This window comes from Danio rerio, chromosome 8 (assembly GCF_052040795.2).
Source record: "Danio rerio strain M-AB ecotype USA chromosome 8, GRCz13ab, whole genome shotgun sequence".
Taxonomy (NCBI): domain Eukaryota; kingdom Metazoa; phylum Chordata; class Actinopteri; order Cypriniformes; family Danionidae; genus Danio; species Danio rerio.
Window position 1 is genome coordinate 19,796,376 of NC_141028.1, and position 16,253 is coordinate 19,812,628.

Here is a 16,253-nt window from a genome sequence, read left to right on the forward strand (position 1 = left end):
TTTACTTAATAGTACAAATAATACAAAAGTAGCAAACACATTGCTTTGAACTTTCAATAATCTGTGTATACGAGTCAGGAAGTTCTCAGATAACATTATCCTAAAATATTATTTTTTATGTGTTTTATTTTAAAGATAAATGAAAGTGTAGGTTATGCAGTGCGTTGTTAAAGAAAGAAATAAAAAAAAGTTCTGAAAGAGATCAAGTCTCAGCCAGGTAATAAAAAGTAACGCAAAAGTAATGTAACGCATTACCTACCATAAAAGGTAACTAAGTAACACAAGTAGTTAATTTTTTGGGGAGTAACTTAATATTGTAATGCATTACTTTCAAAAGTAACTTTACCCAACACTGCTTTTAATTTCTTTTTGCTGTCACTTTTAAACAATTAAGTGCATTATTGCAAAATTAAACTATGCATTTCCTCTCACTAAACTAGACGCTAAACCTTTAAACAATAGTGTTTGTTCTAGCACTTTTCTCACTATACACTTGCATAAACGGAACATATAATCTTATATGTTATAATCTTCAAAATGTATGTGTTTAAATCTAAATAAAATGGAGTCTGTGGGATGGAAATAAAGCCTGGAGTTTTTTAATATCTAAAACATTTCTAGTGGACTAAAATGTATGTAAAATATTGAACCAGTATGGCACATTGCACAGACTGTACTTCTGTCCCACATAGCATCGTTTTCAGCTGCATCTGTTAAACCCTTCAATAAACCCTTGTCCTCTACCGATACATGAAAAGATTTCATGAATGGAGGATACAGGAACAGAGTTGATGTTTTATTTACACTGGTAACACATGTGTGTGCAACATCTAGTAACACCTGTGTGAAACATCCACCTGAGCACTGTAGATTTAAATGACTAACTTTAGTATATCTTTGCTTCTTGTTTTATAAAATATGTACTGTATATGGCATGTTTATGAGAAAGAACGACATGAACCATCTCATAAACTGCTCATTACAGTCTGTGTTTTTATTATTTTTGATGGTAATATTCTTTTACAGTGGCATCACCAGCTTGTTGGATGCGAAGGAAGTGGGCACCAAGATCTTTGAGGATTACGCCAGCTCGTGGTTTTGGATTCTAATGTACGTATATCATTATTGAGCTTTAAGAAATGCTGTAGGTTGATTTGCTGTTGCTGAGTTGTGCTTTTCTGGGTGTTTCCAGCGGTCTGGTGATCAGTATGCTGGTCAGCCTGGTCTTTATTCTGCTGCTGAGGTTTACCGCTGGCGTTCTCTTCTGGTTGGTTATCTTTGGAGTCATCGCGGCTGTGGGATATGGTTGGTAATGACTAGAGAAATGTACCAAACATCAAACCAAACTTTTTAACGTATTAGACATTAATTTTTATCAATTGTGATTTATCAAAAGGGATAGTTTGCCCAAAAGTTCAGTTCAAGTCATCTTTATTTCTATAGCGCTTTTACAATGTAGATTGTGTCAAAGCAGCTTAACATAGAAGTTCTAGTAAATTTAAACTGTGTCAGTCCCGTTTTCAGAGTTTAGGTTTAGTTTAGTTTAGTTCAGTTCAGTTAAGAGCAAATCCACTGACACACAGCTCCACAAGTCCCAAACCAAGTAAGCCAGTGGCGACAGTGACGAGGAACAAGCTTCACCAATTGACGAAAGTGAAGGTAAAAACCTCAAGAGAAACCAGGCTCAGTTGGGCAAGACCATTTCTGCTTTGGCCAAACGTCTTATGTAGAGCTGCGGTTTAGGCAGCAGAACGGCTGGAGAACGGCTGGACGTCCATTGTAGAGAAGCTGCAGATATGTGTTGTTCACAGCCCACAGGATCAATACAGAGACTCGTCTGTCATTGGGGTCTTTCAGGAATCAGTCTCATGCTCTCCATTCCTCTATGACTGCCACAGCATCATTTCAGGATACGACCTGGTCCAGGATTATGGGGACCTCCAGAAATCCTCTATGGTTTGCATTATCTCTTCACAGGTCTTGGATCATGAAAAATGAAAGCTTGCTCACTATTTATATTCAACTTCAAGTGGTTCCAAACATATTTGAGATTCTCTCTTATGTTGAGCACAAAAGAAGACATTTTAAATAATGTTGGAGACTGGTAAGCTGCTATTGACTTCCATACTTTTGTTTATCCCCACTGTGGACAGGGTTGCCAAGTCCAAAAAATTGGTTCAGCCCAATAACAGCTCAAAACTTGCTCAAATAGAATGGAGAATAAGCCAGTTTTTCTCTTTACCAAATCTTTTTTTTCTGTTCTCTTTTGACAAACACACAACTATCATTATGAAATAACCCAGGAAAGGCAATATTAATTAACCATTATTGCTGGGGTTATTATTCTAACTTGTTTAATTAACTTAACATTTCGTTCATTTTATTCTCTTGTAATGTATAAAACGTGTAAGAAAAACAAAGTTTTGAACATTTTAATTTTGAAAGAACAACTGAACAGAGTTAGTCTAAATAGATTTTTTTCCCCTCTTCTCTTTTGATAAACACACAAGTGTCAATATGAAATCAGCCAAGAAAGGCAGCATTAATTAAACATATAATGATATTACTGAGATTATTATTCTAACTTGTTTGATTAACTTAAAATATATATTTTTAGCTTTTTTCCCTCTTGTAATAATGATTTGCAAAGTGAATAAGAAATACAGAATTTTGAACACATTTTAATTTTGTAAGAATAACTGAACAGAGTTTTTGGAGTCTAAATAGATTTTTTCGTCTCTTTTGACAAACACACAGGTATCAATATGAAATTAACCAAGATAGGCAACATTCATTAATCATATAATGCTATTGCTCAGGTTATTATTCTAACTTGTTTGATTAACTTAACATTTTTTTTCTTTTGTAATGATGTACAAAACATGTAAGAAATACAGAATTTTGAACAGATTTAATTTTGAAATAGAACCACTGAATAGAGCTATAAACAGTCTTGGCAGTCTAGTTCTTTCAAAAATGTGTGTTCTCTTCCCACGCTTCCTCGGGTGGTGCTGAATAGATTTCAGCAGTAAAGAAAGAGAACATCCACAGTGATGGTTTGAATGGCAGCAGATTTTTCTTTTTCGTCAACAAAGACTTATTTGTAGCCTGTTTTGTAGCTTATAAATGACACTTTCCATAATTTGCTCTATGCACTTGTCATTCCACAATGTTGCCTGTTTGTCTGCAGGCCAAACAACACTTCTGGTGGCCTACCTTTCTCAGATGTTCCATTGATTTAATATGTGAAGCGTCGTCAGACAGTTTTATTCACACTCACTCATGCTGGGATCAATGTACATTTAAGAAATGATTCAGTAAAAAAAAAAAGTTATTCACAAGAAATGAACCTTTTGCCAACCATGGCATGTTATAATATAATATAATCCCAAAAAAACAACAACTCGCAACTTTTTTTTTTTTTTTTTTTTGCAGTTGTATAGGAAAACTGCAATCCTGGCAATTTACTGTGGATCTCAAAGGTTTCCACTTCTCTTTTTAATAAAATGTGACCGATCTAAAAGAATTAGAATTTATCCATTCTGATTGACTTTTTGTTTGCATTTTTGTGTGTCTTGTTTTATTGTAAAAATGCAAAGTATGCAACTGATGCATACATGACAGCTACAGCAGTATTTTGTCCTTATTCTCACATATATCCAATCTCCTTTTTTAAATTGGGAATTGATTGTTACTTTGTGAACATTTTTACACTCTGTTCAGCTTCTCCTTCTTGATGGTCTCTTTCAGGAATATGGCATTGTTACTGGGAGTACAGTTCACTTAAGGGAAAACCGGATTCAGATGTCACCATCTCAGACATTGGATTCCAGACTGACTTCCGGGTTTACCTGCAGTTGAGCCAAACCTGGCTTATATTCAGTAAGATGTGTTCAGTTATTCTAGGATATGAGAGTTTGTAGTTAAGTGAAACTGTAGAGGTTATAATGTAGCATTCAGAAACACTTTATATTAGCAACACAAGTTCATTAAGTGAATTGCAACCAGCAATGTATTGCTCGTGCTCACTTTTGCACAAGTAATATACAATTTTAATATACAATATAAATTTAAAAGAATTAAAACAAAGTAATAATAATATTACCATTTACACTGTTGAAAATCAGTCTACGTGTGTTTAAAGACAAACTAGTAAGTCTTTTTTGTAGTTTGTTACAAGTTGTTGAATTGATCTTTATTTGTATAGGACTTTTCACAATAGTTTTTAATTCAAAGAATTAGCGTAGCTGCTGTTCATAACATTTTAAACAAGAGATATTAATGTTAGTGTGAAAGAATGCATTTGATGAGTTGTATTTAGCTGTATCATGCAATTATGTGATGCATTTTGTATATGCTTTATTGAAAAGATAAGCAGTTTTAAATGTAAAGAGTGTGCCTGAGGCTCGAACATTATCAGGAAAGCTATTCCAGAGTTTTGGAACCAGAGTTGAAAACACTCATCCTCCTTTAGTAGACTTTGCTATTCTGGATACTACTAGAAGCCCTGAGTTTTGGGATGTTAAAGTTGGTGGGATTATAGAGCCTTGAACGTTATCAGGAATGCTATTCCAGAGATTAGGAACCAGATGTGAAAACGTTCAACCTCCGTTAGTGGACTTTGCTATTCAGGATGCTACTAGAAACCCTGAGTTTTGGGATCTTAAAGAGTCAGTGGGATTGTAGAGCCTTGAACATTATCAGGAATGCCATTCTAGAGTTTAGGAATCAGATACGAAAACACTTGACCTCCTTTAGTGGACTTTGCTAATCTGGATACTACTAGAAGCCCTAAGTTTGGGTATGTTGAAGAGTTGATGGGAATGTAGAGGCTTGAACGTTATCAAAAATGCTATTTTAGAGTTTAGGAACCAGATATGAAAATGTTCAATCTCCTTTAGTGGACTTTGCTATTCTGGATACTACTAGAATCCCTGAGTTTTGGGATCTTAAAAAGTCGGTGGGATTATAGAGCCTTGAATGTTACAAAAAATGCTATTTTAGAGTTTAAGAACCAGATATAAAAATGTTCAAACTCCTTTAGTGGACTTTGCTATTTAGAGTACTACCAGAAACCCTGAGTTTTGGGATTGTAAAGAGTCGATGGGATTGTAGCTAAAAATGAAGGTTGGTGAAATAAACAGGAACTAGACTGCTTAGAGCCTTCTAGGTAAGATCCAATATTTTATAATACATACATACAGAACTTAAGACTGCCAGAGTAAGAAAGATAAAATTGAGATGAGAAATATATATGATTGTATTTTCTTGACCTGGTAAGGACTCTGGCACCTGCATTTTGCTCTAACTGAAGTATATTAATAGAGGATGCCAGGCAGAGCATTACGGTAATCTAGTCTAGAGGTCATGAAACCATGAACCATCCTTTCTGCATCAGCGGTAGATAGCATGTTTTTTAGCTTAGCGATATTAAAACATGATCATTGCATAAAATCCTTACCCTGTAGCGCCTTCAAGTCTAATATTAAATCTCTAACCGAGCAACACTCAGAGTCAAATTGATGAAGGTTATAGAGAGTTCAGTTTAACAGAGGTGATTGACAGCTGGATGTTTTTCCACAGTGACCTCCTTGGCTGTCATTGAAGCCATCATCATCTTAGTGCTGATATTCCTAAGGAACAGAGTTCGCATTGCCATTGCTCTTCTGAAAGAGGGCAGCAAGTACGTTTCTATCTTTCTTTCTCTCTTTATCTTACTTTGGTTAATGGTGTTTTGTAAGAACAGAACAGATGAGCCTGAAACAAAGATGTCAGATGTTATTTAAACTGTTCTCTCTGTTTGCTACAGGGCGATTGGCTGCATCATGTCAACACTCTTCTATCCCATCATCACCTTCCTGCTGCTGGCTCTCTGTATTGCATACTGGGCTGTTACAGCTGTGTATCCAAATCTATATGATTATTTGTTGCCCATTAGAAATATCTTGAAATTTAAATATATTGTATTTTATTTTTATTTATAGCAGCATTTTATAATATGGTCATATTGTTTAACATCACTTAATGTATTATCTAGCAAAGTATGTCTTAACTTTTGTTAATGTTAGTTGATAAAAGTAAAGCTATTAGTTGTTAGTTCATGTAGAATTGTGAGATTTAAAAAAAATGTGGAAAAGGGTTAATGCAGATTTTTATATATTATTTTGGCAAAGACTGCCTGTTCTGTCTGATATAGTTATTTTAGCAGCTCTGTTTGATGACAAAAATGACACTTCAGTTTACACTTTAGTCTCCTTAACCTCAACTTGTTTTAGTTTCCTGGCATCGTCTGGTGAGGCCGTATACAAAGTAATGTCAACACTACCCGACTGCAAATACACAAACCTCACCTGTGACCCAGAGGTAATCTCTCATCTTGCAATAAACTGATTATCTGATATACAAGATCCATTTATTAAGTCCATTTATATTGCTAAAGATTTTACTGTGCATCCGGAATGTATTCATAGCGCTTCACCTTTTCCACATTTATTTATGTTACAGCTTTATTCCTAAAGGGATGAAATTAATTTATTTCCTTAAAATTCTACACACAATTCCCCATAATGACAATTTGAAAAAAAAAAATTGAAATTGTTGCAAATTTATTAAAAATGAAAAACCTAAAAAAAGGTTTTCACTAAGTGTTCACAGCCTTTGCTCAATACTTTCCTGATCCACTTTTGTTAGCAATTACAGCCTCAAGTCTTTTTGAATATGATGCCACAAGCTTGGCACACCTGTCTTTGGGAAAAGAAAATGAATGAATGAATGAACCCCAATGAAGCTGCTGAAACATCTAAAAAATGATCAGTGGAAACAGAACATACCTGCGCTCAATTTAGAGCTTCATGAAAAAGACTGTGAATACTGATGTACATGTGATTTTTATTTTTTTTATTTTTAATAAAGCAATTTTAAAAAGATCTTTTTTCACATTGTCATTACAGGGTATTGTGTGTAGAATTATGAGGAACTAAATGAATTTAATCCAATTCGGAACATAAAAAAATGTGGAAAAAGTAAAGCGCTGTGAACACTTTCTAGATGCACTGTATATGCATTATATTGATAATTCTTTATGTCTCTTTGTATTTGTGTTTCAGACCTTCAGCCAATCAAATGTGACTAAACTGTGTCCGGGCTCTCAATGCACATTTGCTTTCTATGGTGGGGAGAGTCTGTACCACCGCTACATCTTTGTGCTCCAGCTCTGCAATTTGCTGGTCTTCCTGTGGCTGGTGAATTTCACCATCGCTCTTGGCCAGTGCACCCTTGCTGGGGCTTTTGCCGCATATTACTGGGCCTTGAGGAAGCCGGCAGACATCCCACCATGCCCTTTGGCTTCATCATTTGGCAGGGCTTTAAGGTTTGTGGCCGTCTGAGCTCTTAGAAGCTTTTTGGATGATAGTTTATGTCTGTGAATGCAGGACTAAACTTAAACGTTCACTGTAATTGCATTTCAATTGTTTAGTTGTGTTTTTTTGTGTGTTTTTTATCTTTTGTTGTTTGTTTTGTTTTTTTTTTGTTTGTTGTGTGTTGAGTTTTGTTTTATCTTTTGTTGGTTGTTTTGTTTTTCTGTTTGTTGTGTGTTGAGTTTTGTTTTATCTTTTGTTGGTTGTTTTGTTGTGTGTTGAGTTTTGTTGGTTGTTTTGTTTTTTGTTTTGTTGTGTTTTCAGTTTTGTTTTATTTCTTGTTTTGTTGTGCGTTGTGTTTTGTTATCTTTTGTTGTGTGTTTTGTTTTTTGTTGTGTTGTTTTGTTGCATTTTGTGGTTTGTTATGTTTTATTGTGGCTTTTGTTTTTGTTTTTGTTGTTGCTTTGTTTTTTGTGTTTTGGTTTTGTGTTATCTTTTGTTGTGTGTTGTTTTTTATGTGTTGTGTTATCTTTTGTTGTCTGTTTTGTTTTTTGATGCGTTGAAATCTTTTGTTGGTTGTGTTCTGGGTTGTTGTTGTGTGTTGTGTTATCTTTTGTTGTGTCTTGTTTTGTTTAATTTTATATGTGTTTTATTTTATTTTTGTTGTGTCTTTTGTGTTGTTTTGTGTTTTGTTTTTTGTGTTGTTTTTGTTATATTTTATCTTTTTTGTCTTTTGTGTTTTTTGTTTTTTGAGTTTTTTGTTTTGTGTTATCTTTTGTTGTGTGTTTTGTTGTGTTTTGTTTTATCTTTTGTTGTGTGTTTTGTTGTGTTTTGTTTTATCTTTTGTTGTGTGTTTTGTTGTGTTTTGTTTTATCTTTTGTTGCATGTTTTGTGTTTTGTTTTATCTTGTTGTGTTTGGTGTTGTGTTTTGTTTTGTGTGTTTTTTGTTTTATGTTTTATCTTTTGTTGTGTGTTTTGTGTTTTGCTTTTTTTTTTTTTATGTTTTATCTTTTGTTGTGTGTTTTGTTGTGTTTTGCTTTTTTTGTTTTTTGTTTTATATTTTATCTTTTGTTGTGTGTTGTGTGTTTTGTTTTATCTTTTGTTGTGTTTTGTTGTGTTGTTTTGGTTTTGTTTTGTTTTGTTGTGTTGTTTTATGTTTTGGTTTTGGTTTTTTGTTATCTTTTGTTGTGTGTTTTGTTTTGTTATCTTTTGTTGTGTGTTTTGTTGTTTTGTTTTTGTGTTGTTTTTTGTTTTGTGTGTTATCTTTTGATTTGTGTTTTGTTTTGTCTTTTGTTGGATGTTTTGTGTTTTATTTTTTTTTTGGTTGTTTTGTTTTGTGTTTTGTTTAATTTTGTTATGTTTATGGTTTTGTTTTGTTTATATAGTAAATTTAAAAACAACAAATTTTGTAATGTTATTCCAGGTATCACACAGGCTCTCTGGCATTTGGAGCTTTGATTCTGTCCATTGTCCAGTTCATCCGGATTATTCTGGAGTATCTCGACCACAAACTGAAAGGTATAAGATCGCGTTCGATTTTTCAGAAGTTTGACTGATTTGCTTCATTACTCAGAGATACATCAACGGATAATAATGAACACTGCTCTTTGTTTCAGGTGCTCACAACGCATTCACACGCTTCCTGCTGTGCTGTCTCAAATGCTGTTTCTGGTGCCTCGAGCACTTCATCAAGTTCATGAACAGGAATGCTTACATTATGGTCAGTCAGTTCCCGTCTTCAGGCATTTCATTACTTTATTCTAAATATACCACTGCATAAATGAAAGATGTTTCACTGTGGATGTTTTTTATTTGTTTATTTTTTAAGCAGGAAAAGATTAAAAGGTAATCGGCCTGATAAATAAATGCTGTTTTTCAGCAGGTTCCTGCTCTGCAGAACATAAAAAACAGACAGTAACCTTTAACATACCATCCATCTACACAAGAGAACAGTACAAACAATCACCAAAATATATAATAACATTTAAAATACATACAAAATGAAGAGAAACAGGCTACTATCTTAGTAGCTACAGCAAGTTTAAAGGGATGGTTAACCTAAATATGAATTTTTTCCCCATTTTTACTCGCCCTCCAATGGTACCAAACCTTAATGATGTTCTTTCTTCTGTTAAACAAAAGAACAATATATTTTAAGGGATGTAAATAACCATTGACTTCCATAGTATGGAAAAAAGTCAGTGGCTACTGGCTAGCAATATTCTTAAAAACTGAAAAACACTTGTTTGTGCATATACTGACAGAAATATTGACATTCCTCTTTTCCTATTCATGTTTTCAGATTTCAATATATGGGAAGAATTTCTGTACTTCAGCGAGAGATGCTTTCTTCCTGTTAATGAGGAATGTCATGAGGTAAGAGTCACAGCTGAGGTGTTTCTAATGGCATTGTCAAAGCATGAAACTGCAAGGACTTTCATTCATGCACACCTGGGCAAGAATTTTTTTCTGCTTATTGCGACTTTTCAAGATGTTGCATTTTACCTTCAATGCCGTGTAAATCACTTGTGGAAAAAAGCATCTTCCAAACGCGTAAATGTAAATCTTTTTTGTCCTTGCTAAAGTATTTGTATACAAGGTTTTGTTCCTAATGTCAGTTTGTGTCAGTGCTTGTTACAGTCACAATTTCAACCGTTTTTGAGATGCGGTACATATACAGTGCTCAGCATAATTGAGTACACCCCATTATGTTTGTGTATATGTATATGTGTGTTGCCCCATTATTGATTTATTTATTTTTTTCGTATTTGTCACACTTTAATGTTTCAAATCATCAAACAAATTTAAATTTTAGTCACAGATAACACAAGTAAACACATCATACAGTTTCAAAGGTTTTATTATTATGGGAAAAACAAAATACTATTAAGTTTTATTATTAATATAACTAAGTTTTCCCTTAATAATATAAACCTTTATTTTAAAACTGCATGATGTGTTCACTTGTGTTATCTTTGACTAATATTTCAGATAATCAAACCAATTTAAATAGTAAAGCGTGACAAACATGCAAAACAAAATAAGGAATCAGTAAGAGGCAAACACTTTCACACCACTGTGTGTGTGTGTTAGTAAGTGAGAGACAGAGACAGTCTAATTTGTGTGCAGTCACAGCTCTGAAACTAAATATGACAATATACAGCATCTTTTTATGTTTGTTTATTAATTTATTCACCCTTAGAGTTGCTGTTCTGGACAAGGTGACTGATTTCCTGCTGTTTTTGGGCAAACTGTTGATCTCAGGGAGTGTGGGTGAGTAACCGCTTCATTTGTGTCAAAGACTTGATCCAGAGACTGCATAGACCTACATTTGGTTATATACACCAGAGTTACTTGTGTTTTCACACTGTTTGCCATCGCATCTCTGTTTGTTTACTGACTTTGTTTTTCTTCAGGTGTCCTTGCATTCTTTTTCTTCACCCGCCAAATACCAGTAATCCAGGAAGAAGTGCCGTCATTAAATTACTATTGGGTCCCTCTACTGGTGAGTGACAATTTTGCAGCCTGCTTAGGTTAAAAAAAGATTTCAATAGTTGTTAATTAATGTGTAAAAAAATACAAATTATTATTATTATTATGAGTATTATTATTATTAAATTAACATACATATTACATACAAATATATAATAACAATAATAATATATGCATATTATATATATGCACACACACACACACACACACACACACACACACACACACACACACACACACACACACAGAGACAGTTAATTACAAAATTCCTTATTCTTTTTTAAGGAATTTTCACAGAACTTCCTATAATCAGGGATTGACATAGTGAATTGGGGCCCTAGCAGTGAAACTCAAAACATTCTCTTTCTCTCTCTATATATATATATACTTTTTCTCTGTAGATTCTTTTTTTTTTTTTGGAAAATAAACGGAATGTTACAAATAATTTTAAAATATGTTAAAATATATTTTAAGTGTAACCTTTATCTTCTTAATGTATAATTAAATCCAATAACTTCACAAATAAAAATCAAGTTCACAAATTATGTACAGTTAATAAGATATATTTATAATTAGATTTTAATATTTGCATGTGCAGTACGGAAGGAGCATTCCACTAGGCTTTACGTGGGGGCCCTCGGTTTTAAAAGAAAAACGTTAAAATCTTAATGGTTATAGACAGATTTTACAACATATGACAGAAAATTTCAGCATATGACAGAAAACAGCTTTATGATTAAAGTAGGCATTTTGGCATTGGTCGGGGCACCATAATTCCCTGGGGCCCCAAGCGGCTGCTTACCTCGCTTATTTGTTAAGTTTCCCCTTGCCTATAATTTTTTGTCGTCTGGAGAAAGTCTTATTTGTTTTAATTCGGATATATTTTTTCAAAAACATATAAAGGTCAATATTAGTAGGCCACTTAAACAATGAATTTTTGTCTATAGTCTACAGAACAAACCATCATTATACAATGACTTGCCTAATTACCATAGTTAAGCGTTTAAATTGCACTTTAAACTCAATACTAGTATCTAGTAAAATATGTGCTGTCATCATGGCAAAAATAAAATAAAGCAGTTATTAAAATTAGTTACTAAACCCATTATGTTTGAAAATGTGTTGAAAGAAATCTTCTCTGTATTAAACATAAATTGCGGTAAAATATTAGTATTGTTTATAATATTAATATATTTAAAGCAAACAACATATAAATAAAATAATAACTGCTTTTTATATATTTTAATATTAATATTTATGTTTGTTTGCATGTACACAAAGTAATATTTATTTCAAGTCATGATGGAAATGCATTGATCAGAAACTCTGATTCCTTCACAGACTGTGATATTTGGATCATATATGATTGCGCATGGATTCTTTAACGTCTATGCCATGTGTGTCGATACACTGTTCCTCTGCTTCTGTGAGTACACCTTCCTAAATCTCCAACAGTCACGAACTGCTTCAATAAATGCTGAACATCGCAGTATTTTCATCTCATCCTTATTAAAAACTTCCTCACTGCTCTTCCTTTCCATTTCCTCTTGCATGACTTTGATCTCAGATTTCCACCTATTATTTTTCTCCTTTCACTTCTCCTCAAACTGTGCGACCGCTCATTAACTGCTTTCTTCCCACTTTTTCCTCTTTTCTTTCCTCCTGTGTTGTGATGTGGCATGACGCTTCAGGTGAAGATCTAGAAAGGAACGATGGCAGTCCTTCTAAACCGTATTACATGCCTCCAGGCCTGCACAGGATACTGAACAAATCTGAGCAAGCAGGCAAAAAGTATGCGGTGTCCTGAAAGTGTCTCGTCACTGGGAGTGTAGTACTGTAGCTCGCTGCATCTCTGCCACTCGGCATTCTGGGATTTGCCATCGGGAGCAGATTTTTTTCTGTTTCCAGAAGCGTCGTCTGCTGATACTGACTCGCTCTTGCTGTACTTTTCCATACTTTTTTCCTTCTGTTTCTTTTTACTGACATTCTGGTTCTGTCCATCCTTGCCTTACCTGTTTGTCTTCTGGAACAAAGTAACTGAATGTAAGGTCTAATAATACTCTGGTAATCAATCATCATAGCAATTTCGAAATTAAGACGCATCAATCTTGATTTATTTTTCAGTGCAGGTTTTTCTCCCCTGCTTTTTTCTCAATATTTTATTTTAGTATTTTTTTGTTTTGTTTATTTAATTATTTATTGTTTTTGTGTTATAATTATATTGTTTTATATTATTAGCATTGTTTATTTTATTTATTATTAATTTTTATTGCAGCTTTTGTCTATTTGTTTTATTTTATTTTATGTTGTTTTACTTTATTTTTGTTTATTTTATTTATTATATATTTTTTGTTATTTTTATTGTATTATTATTTTTATTACTATTATATTTTTATTGCAGATTCTCCCCCTCTTGCTCTTTCCATTTATTAAATTTTATTTTTATTATATTTTTGTTTATTTTATTTATTATGTTTATTGTATTTTTGTTAATTTTATATTATTATTAATATTATTTGTTTTTAATTGCCGATTCCCCCTCTGATTTTCCCCCATTATATTTTACTTTATTTTATTTAATTTTTTATTAGATTTTTGTTTATTAATTCATTATTATATTTATTGTATTTTTGTTATTTTTATATTATAATTTTTATATTATTTTTAGTATTATTAATAATAATAATAAAAAAATTATTGCATATTTCCCCCTGCTTTTTTCTCTGTATTTATTGATTTTTTTTCTATTTTTTTATTCTATTTTTGTTTATTTGATTTATTATTATTTAAAATAATATTTTTATTGCAGATTTTTCCCCAATTTTGTTCTCTTTTATTTTCTTATTTTTCCGTTTTATATAATATTTATATTTATATTTTGTGTCATTTTTACTTTATGTATTTATTATTATTATTATTGTTAGTTATTATTAATATATTAATTTTATTTTTATTTATTTTAAAACCTCCTAGCCCTTGATTCAGTATTTAGGATTTTCTTCTAATATTTACAGCATCATAGAGCTGCAATTTCTGTCATAGGTGCCAATTCAAGTTACTGCCAGTACGTTGTTTCCTGCATACAATCAAATAATCTACTTATAATAAGAAGAAATTAACTAAGTAAGCCCATGTATAGTACATTAAAAATAGATGTTGTTTATTGAGGGTTTTCACTGATGAAATTATCATAGATCCCGCTAATTTTTCTGGCTTTTTGAAACACCTTTTGTACTCCCAGCGATCGATCGCCTATAAACAAGTCATAGTGAAAACTGCCCAAAACACACAAGTCTTATCTGTACAGTGTTTTAAATTTAACGAAAGAAGCAACAGAGAATCACAGAAGCATAAGATGAATATTTGTTCACGATCGGCCAAATGAACACGATCAATGGCCCGTCGATTGGTGCATCTTTATATTTATCTTCATCTTACAGACTCTTTCCTTACAACTCTTCTTCATAAGCTCAAGAAGTAAATGGATGTTCATGTGGATGACCTGAGACACAACGAGTTTCATATTGACTTTGTTATAATTATAATAGATTGTGTGTATATTCTCTTATAACCATGTTTTTGATAGTCTCTGAATTTTCAGGTGTTCTGACGGCAGTATTTAGTAAATGTGCCTAGTTTAAAAGGAAGTCCTGCTCTCCTTTTGGTGTTTTGCAATCAATTTGAAGGTTTTTTCCAAGTTTCAATTTCTAGAGGGAACATAAAAGCCATTTTTTTGTAATTTTTGTAATGTGTACATGGGGTTTGATGCTGTATCTACTGTGCAGAGTTTAGTACAGGTTGTCTTTTAATGGGGGAATGTTTTGTAAAAAAAAAAAAAAAAAACATTTTAAAATGAAATAAATTGTTTTTCCATTAGAATAAAGCTGAAGAAAATATTATGAGTGGTTTGATTTTTATTTTGTTAATGTTTTACTAAAAAGTTATTCAATATAGCCAAGTCAATATTTATTTATGAAGTGTTTTTAAAAACAACAAGTTGTTTACTAAAGCGCTGTACCAAGCATGCACCATTTAAACAAAGAACAATTCTAACTGACATACACTGTAAAACCCCAAAAGTTAACTCAAACCTATTGAGGAAACCGATTGCAACAAACCATTTAAGTTCAAAAACTAATCCTAATGAGTACTGTGAGCTTACTCCGTTTGAGTAAAACCCAATGAATGAAGAGAACTCCAAACCAACTGAGTACTGTAAAACCCAATTAGTTAAGGTAACTCAAACCGTTTGAGGACACCGATTGCTACAAACCATTTCAGTTAAAAAAATGTTATCCTAATTAGTACTGTGAACCTAATTCAAGTTAAAGTAATAAGGTGTTTAATTAACTCATTACCTTCAACAATGAGCTCAAAACTTATTTCAAATGAGTAGAATTAACTTTCAGTAAATCGAGTTCACTACACTTTTCATTTCTTAAAGTTGACTGTTATGTTTTTACAGAATCTCATCTGGTGTTAAAAGCCAAAGAGTAGAAATGAGTTTTAAGACTAAACCGAAAAGTTTTTGGCCTGCCTAACATGGTTTTAAGGCAACCACAAAAGCAAAGTGTTTTCATGTTCCTGTTAACAAACGAGCAGCAGCGATCTACGCCATCTGTAGACAAGTAAGGGAGGCAGTATCCACATAAAAAGCATTAAATTAATCTAGCTGTGACAACAAGGGAGACAACGGAGTGAGGATCCAAATGCAGGCTTTTTTTAGGGTGGTCAGACAGGCAATGGTCAAAGATGGGCGCAAACGAGAACATGCAGGGAAATCTGGACGCATCGTCAGGTAACAGGCAGAATGTCGATACAGGCGGCAGGCAGGATAAACGATAAAACAAAGCAAGGGTCAATACACGGAGAGACTAAACCAGGAAATGCTTTGTAATGCTACAGAGTATGAAATCAACAAGACTCAGCAATGTCTGTGGGTGTGTGTGCTGTTTATTTAGTCTATGGCTGTGTCCGCAATCGCATACTTCCATACTATATAGTAAGCTAAAATCAGTATGCGAGTCGAGAAGAATGTCAGAATTTATAGGGTAAAAAAATCAGTATGCAAGAAGCACCCTGATGACCTACTACTTTCGGTGAGATTCTGAAGTGTGCATCAGATAGACGCTACGCCATCCCATGATGTCCCATGAAGAATTCATGAATGGGAGTGAAGCGACACAAGTGACGTGGGTGGGTCACGTGATCATGACAAAATGGCTAATGTAGTACATCCGAGTTCCATTCATACTGCTCGTATTCATAATGTATAGAACGTACCTTTCTTATGGTCGAGTTGTACATTTAAATTCAAATGCTGTACCTGTTGAGTAGTATAGGCAGTTTTGGACGCAGCCCATGTCCTGAGTAGCTCCCAGCTGTGTGTATGTGTTTATATGTGTG

At 33.1% G+C, this 16,253-nt stretch overlaps 1 protein-coding gene and 1 long non-coding RNA gene across 11 annotated transcripts in view; both read left to right on the plus strand.

Moving 5' to 3' along the window:
* LOC147842616 (uncharacterized) overlaps positions 1-16,253 on the plus strand; it is a 1,013,036-nt gene that overhangs the window by 371,671 nt on the left and 625,112 nt on the right. The gene's annotated exons all lie outside the window — the stretch shown is intronic.
* slc44a5b (solute carrier family 44 member 5b) overlaps positions 1-16,253 on the plus strand; it is an 80,827-nt gene that overhangs the window by 60,261 nt on the left and 4,313 nt on the right. For 6 of the 10 annotated variants that reach the window (XM_087263451.1, XM_087263449.1, XM_087263452.1 and 3 more), the window contains 13 exons: positions 1,027-1,110; positions 1,193-1,305; positions 3,751-3,882; positions 5,584-5,683; positions 5,810-5,902; positions 6,276-6,363; positions 7,107-7,369; positions 8,779-8,873; positions 8,972-9,075; positions 9,658-9,731; positions 10,558-10,628; positions 10,772-10,860; positions 12,189-12,273. In XM_087263451.1, coding sequence (XP_087119577.1) covers positions 1,027-1,110; positions 1,193-1,305; positions 3,751-3,882; positions 5,584-5,683; positions 5,810-5,902; positions 6,276-6,363; positions 7,107-7,369; positions 8,779-8,873; positions 8,972-9,075; positions 9,658-9,731; positions 10,558-10,628; positions 10,772-10,860; positions 12,189-12,273 — 1,391 coding nt within the window. Of the gene's footprint in view, positions 1-1,026; positions 1,111-1,192; positions 1,306-3,750; positions 3,883-5,583; positions 5,684-5,809; positions 5,903-6,275; positions 6,364-7,106; positions 7,370-8,778; positions 8,874-8,971; positions 9,076-9,657; positions 9,732-10,557; positions 10,629-10,771; positions 10,861-12,188; positions 12,274-12,538; positions 13,001-16,253 lie in introns of those variants that run through there. The other 4 variants (XM_087263454.1, XM_087263453.1, XM_087263456.1 and 1 more) reach the window with 2 other exon arrangements.